This window comes from Engraulis encrasicolus, chromosome 6, assembly GCF_034702125.1.
Source record: "Engraulis encrasicolus isolate BLACKSEA-1 chromosome 6, IST_EnEncr_1.0, whole genome shotgun sequence".
Taxonomy (NCBI): domain Eukaryota; kingdom Metazoa; phylum Chordata; class Actinopteri; order Clupeiformes; family Engraulidae; genus Engraulis; species Engraulis encrasicolus.
The window spans coordinates 32905606-32911605 of record NC_085862.1 but is presented as its reverse complement, the minus strand read 5'-3'; the positions used below and the strand labels follow the sequence as shown (position 1 = coordinate 32911605).

The window sequence follows — 6000 nt, the reverse complement described above, 5'->3', positions numbered from 1 at the left end:
GAATGGGGACATACAAGGATGCGATCTCATGCCAGATCATCTCATGCCAGTGTTTCATGCATGTAGGCTTCAGCACAGAAAAAAAATAAAAAGGAAAGAACAAGAAAGACAGAAAGGAAGGAAGGAAGGAAGCAAAGAAGGAAGGCAGAAAGCAAGAAAGCAAGAAAGCAAGAAAGAAAGAAAGAAAGAAAGAAAGAAAGAAAGAAAGAAAGAAAGACAGAAAGACAGAAAGACAGAAAAACACAAACCGTATCCTGACTTTGAAGTGAAGTAAGGTAAAGATGACACTCTTACAACTAAGGGTAGCTAAAAGTGAAAAGTACGTTGTTTCGCATTAAGTAAGATTCATCACATTTGAAATGATCATAATGTGTCAGATCATAATGGGCTATGCCGTGTCATGTCTTTATTCATTTTTATTTCATTAAAGGATCCCCATTAGCTTGTTTGCTAGTCTTCCTGGGGTCCCAATTTCTTTTAGGGCCTTATGAGAGTGGATGTGTAGTCTTACTAAGTAAAAGTAGAAGTAGTACTCTAAGTAGTAGTTAAAGTGTATCTTTTTCATTAGGTTCAGAGGAATGACTGGTGTATAAACGATTTAAGATCATATACTAGAGTTATTAGTACATCAGTGAGAGTTCTACTTCCTCTTCATATGCTACAGGGTGCTACAGGCTACAGCCTCCCTTTTCTCTCTGCAGAGGGAAAATGAAAAGACTTTCATGATGTGCCTGAGACATGATGTGCCTGTGTGTGTGTGTGTGTGTAACGGCCTCCAGCTCGGTGTAACTTTCCCACCTGGCTGTGCCTGGAGGTCAGCTGTACATAACTGCAGCACCTCACTGGGCCTGGCTACCCTGGACAGGAAAGCAAAGGGGGGGGGGGGGGTTTCATTACATTGTATGTATTGGGTGGGGGTCCTTTTCAGATTCCAGCCAAAGCTGTCAGTTGCCCTGGCCCTTGATGGCTCTCCGTATGCTGCCGTGCAAAGCCGTGCTGTTTATGATTTCCTCTCATTCAATATGTGACACGAGCTTCTCTGTAAACAACAAATCCAGCACAAACGACCGTCCATAAGTACATGAATGTTTGTGCACTGACTGCAGAGAGAGCTAACAGTATGGAGTGAAGGGCTGTGAAGAAAAGACCTCTGGCAGATCTGGCCACAGTCCTACAGCACAACAGAGTGGAGCCAAACCCAAGTTTGTGTCAGATGATGGCTGCCTGGCAGGATTATGAGCTGGAGCAGGGCCGCGGACAGCTTTGGCTGGGCACGGGACAAAGTCATCTGAAAGGGCCCTCCCACTGCACAATGCATAGGTCTAACGTATAATGTGACGAGGATCAAACTGGGGGGGGGCCTCTCCCTGGGCCCAGGACAACTGAACCCTTTGTCCCCCTGCTGTTGGCTTCCCTGGCTGCTGGATCACCTATAATGTATGTCACAAGTCATGCTCCTTTCTTTGTGTGGGAAAACTATATGCAGGCCTCTGTGTCTGTTCAATCTCAAAATAAGTCCAGACAGCCATATCTAGCATATTAACCTGAAAGCACGTTATTATGTTTGGACTCATGGGTTGTTCCATTCATCATTACAAATGTGAAATAGGCAAAGTGAGGGCACAGACCAGGCCTGTGCTCTCTAAGTTATGGTCTAACACACACACGCACGCACGCATGCACGCACGCACCCACGCACACACACACACACACACACACATACACACATACACACATACACACACACACACACACACACACACACACACACACACACACACACACACACACACACACACACACACACACACACAGACTCATATAAGACAGGCCCCATCTTTTGACATTTTACGGTACACTTTTCTCCGGTGTCTTCTTTTGTCCCTACTGTTAGAGTAAATTGACTCTCCACAGTAATGTTAATACTCTATCAGGATTTATATAACTTTACTCTGAAATACTCTGAATATTTGCTGTGCAGTCAGCATATAATAATAAAAAAAGGAGAACAAGACAGTGTGTACTTTGCATAGCAAAACCAATGTTTTATTGAAGAAAAGGATAGCATTGAAACACGGTACATAAACATTTTATCTTCTTGGTTCATGCCAACGCCCAGGCACAAATGTGATTATTTAACCTAACAGGTTTTGCTTGCTCGACTAAGGCATCATGTGGCGTTGATTTGATATGTGCAACATCCCATGATAGCAAATATTCGAAGAAAAAAAAATCATCACAGAAAACAAGAAAACCATGTAATAGAATTGGCGCATTAGCAATTTCAAATGTCACTCAAACACACACAACTCTTAAAGGGAAAATAGAGTTTTTCTCACCACCATAGTATATAATCTTCAGATGAGTATGAAGTAGAAGTACTCTTAATGAACAGTGCGTCTACTGAATTAGGTTCAGTGGAATAAGCTAAACAGGAACTGGTGTTGCAATTACATCAGTAAGAATATTAATTCTACTTTTGCTTTTTTACTCCTGTGGTAGTCTTCATTCCTGTCCTTCCTCTTCACTGCTAATAGCAGATACGGAATCGGAAGCGGCGATCCCTAAGAGGGAAACAAAATATAACTCATTCATTTCTCTCACTTTCCATTAACTTAATATGAAGAATAAAGAACACCACCAATCCCACAACTGTGTAGGTGAGGCCTAAAATTGGGATTTCCCCTTTTTCCGACATCCACAAATCAATTCACAGGATATTTAGGCCTCAACTACAGACACAATAGACTCATTTTACATTACATTGAATTACCTTAGCCTACATTACATTTAAGTAGAGTACTTATGATATGCATGCATGTGTTTGTAACCCTTCTTTGCATCTGCACATGTTGTTCTGTACATTTCCTGTGCACTTTGTATCTGCTAGTGATGTTGGCTATGAGTATGTCCTCATTTGTTAGTCGCTTTGGTTGTAAAGTGTCTGTGAAATGCAATGCAATGTAATGTAATAACAGCTGTTATATCAAAGCGTAAATTCAGACCAAAACTTTCAGGGGACTCACTCATAGCCGTTGTCATGGTAGGAGGAGACTCCGGTGATGTAGCTGCCATAGGGGACGTAGAAGTTGAAGTACTCGTCAAAGTAGTTGACGTAGCTGGTCCAGTAGCAGCTGCCAACGCGCAGGGATCCACCACAGCACCAGTACTGCCAGCTACAGAGACACACACACACACACACACACACACACACACACACACACAGATCACATGGATTTACTACGTAAAGGGCAGTTGTGGCCTTCAAGTTAAGGAGGTGAGCTTTGCCCTTGAGCTAACCCCACACTACTTCTGGACTGTAACTAAGAGCCTGTAAATAATTGTAAGTCACGTTGGATGAAGGGATCCTCTGAGTGTAATATAATGTAATACTAATAACAGTCACATCAGTTTTATTTTACAAACATGGACGAGGAATATGGCTGTGGTGGAGATTAGGTCCCTGCACACCCGCCATATTGGCTGTCATGTAGTAGGCTAGGCCTAAATAGACCTGATACAATAAGCAACAATGTACAGTATATACTGTAATATGAAATAATGACAGTGTATTTTAGATTACTAGTATGACAATATACCAGTGTGGCATAACGTACAGGGCAATTATCTTCAACAAACTACATCAAAACTTACACTACACATTGTACACTACATTTTCACCATTTTCACCTCTCATCAGCAGAAAAGCAACCATGTAGAGTGGAACAACTGAAAATAGGCTATATTGTTTTATTCTACATGTAGGCCTATATGGTAGGCCTATATAGAGGCCTATTGTTAAATTTCTGTTATTACCGGCGATCCTCATAGCTGTTGCTATGGTAACCACCCATTCCCGATATGACACGGTTGCTGGGACAGATGTATTCGAATGGCCGATCAAAGCTGTTCACATATCCGGACAAAGAACAGCTTCCAATGGAGGAGCGTGGAGTTGCACAATCAATGCTGAAACGTCTGTCTTCATAATTGTCGTTATGGTAGCTGTAATCAATAAAAACATACACAATATACATGCTTACCAAAAATGCACCAGTGGAACTGTTTCCACATTCCACTTTGCGGCAACATTAGAACATTTGACATTACAGAGACATTATAGAGATTGCTTACAAATTTGTCAATGCCAAGCCATTGTTGTGTGTTGCGTGATAAATTCTAGTCAGTAAGTCCGATCTTACAATTTAATGTATTAGCCTGTATTCAAGCACGTCAATTAAATTAAATAGAACAAATCTATAGCATACACAAGTTACCTTGAAATCCTTGAGATGGTTTGTCCATAGGGGCAGATGAACAGGAATGCAGAGTCAAAGCTATTGACATATCTCTTGCTTCTCTTGCCCTCAGAGTCGGATGTGTCTGAAATGAGAGTGCAGTTTTTCCTTCAATAGCATCGCTTTACTTTGTATCTTTCTCCAAAATAGATACTAAGCATTCAATACCCATAGCCTCTATATGCAGGTGGGGCCACTTGTGGGCCCGTTTGTTCATTCAATACCCTTAAATGTCCAGTGTGTATCATACCATACCATGTCAGACCAAGAAAAATGCTTGACATTGGGACCCATGTACTGTAGGCCTATTGATGGTGCAAGGATATGAAGGACGCATAGCCCCTTTATGAAATGCACATACAGATGTAGAAGAAACTAATAAGAATGCTTACAATTGAACATGGTGGTAAATATTCCTGAAAAAGGACAACTTTGTAAACTGTTCTACCACTGCTCACACTATGATGTTACACAGAGTCTTCAGAGCTACATTATGACTTGGTCATAGCCATTGCCATTCTGATAACATAATAGGGACCTTGATTTGGAGAGTGTTAGTGATTGTGGGACTGTAGCCTACCTGTGTCGTTATCGGAGGCTGGTCCATCAAACACCACTTCATATGGGCCCTCTGATCAGGAAACGCAAATGAAACCATTCATGTCATGTAGGTTTCAGCGTACAGTACAAGAACACATACACATTTGGTAGACTTAATATATTTGAGATTGTAAGATTAAGTTATCATGGTGCATAAACATCACAGCTTTAATGAATAAAAACATAGTGTCTAACCGTATATTGGTCTGCTGGCCAGTTGTTGGACAATCTGAGTCAAATTGTCCGTACCCACTCTGCCCCCTGAAGGGATGGAGGATGGGTCCAATGGTTTTGCTGAGGAAGTGGCTGTGATGAAAGGACACACACACTCTAAATATTCCTGCTCCGGTCCATTTGCACACGGACATATGTCTTCTTAAACCTTATAATAACTTCTCAAAATAATTCAATATATGGTTATGCGATTCAATGCAAGGTTACACTTTATTTAAGGCCCGTTCCCAGTTACATTAAATAATAAATTAGTCTAACAAAGTATGCACATGTACATTAGCATGTATACGTATTTGGGTACAGTGGACACACATTAAACGCCTACATGTAGGCTACATACACCAAAAACGAAACCTTAAACTCAAAATATCTAATGAGCAAAACACATACACACTGGCCAAACACAGTGCTTTAACGCTAACTGACTCACATTAGTCTGACTGTGGCTAAGAAGTGCATGCTGATACAAGTTATAGAAGTTGTTTTTTCAGAGTGATTACCTGCCATTGCCATGAGCAGCATGCTCAAGTAGAAGATGAAGGAGGCCATGGCGATGCAGGTCAGGTGCTGCCTGGAGATGCTCTTCTCAGCTGGTGCAGGAGGAGGTGGAGATGCTCTTCTCAGCTGATACAGGAGGAGGTGGAGATGCTCTTCTCAGCTGGTGCAGGAGGTGGCTTCCTTGATGAGATGCTGCCTCTCCAGTCACCAGGCACTCCTTTTATACACACCGGAGACAAAGCACACCTTATTCCTGCCCCACACAAAATTCCTCACAAGTCAGACAGGTGACAGGTGAAATGGATAGTGTTTTTCTTGCAAGACAAGATATGCCGGTCTCAATGAGGAAGCATAACACATATTAATGGAA

General features: G+C 41.7%; 1 protein-coding gene across 1 annotated transcript; it reads right to left on the bottom strand.

Annotated features, from left to right (window-relative positions):
* Positions 1-2254: 2254 nt before the first annotated feature.
* Positions 2255-4700, bottom strand: LOC134451549 (millepora cytotoxin-1-like). Its single transcript, XM_063202055.1, has 5 exons — positions 4691-4700; positions 4278-4383; positions 3817-4005; positions 3027-3176; positions 2255-2564 (listed from the first exon to the last, which is right to left on the bottom strand). The coding sequence occupies exons 1-5, from the start codon at positions 4698-4700 to the stop codon at positions 2531-2533; spliced, it is 489 nt and encodes a 162-aa protein (XP_063058125.1). The 3' UTR covers positions 2255-2530.
* Positions 4701-6000: the final 1300 nt, after the last annotated feature.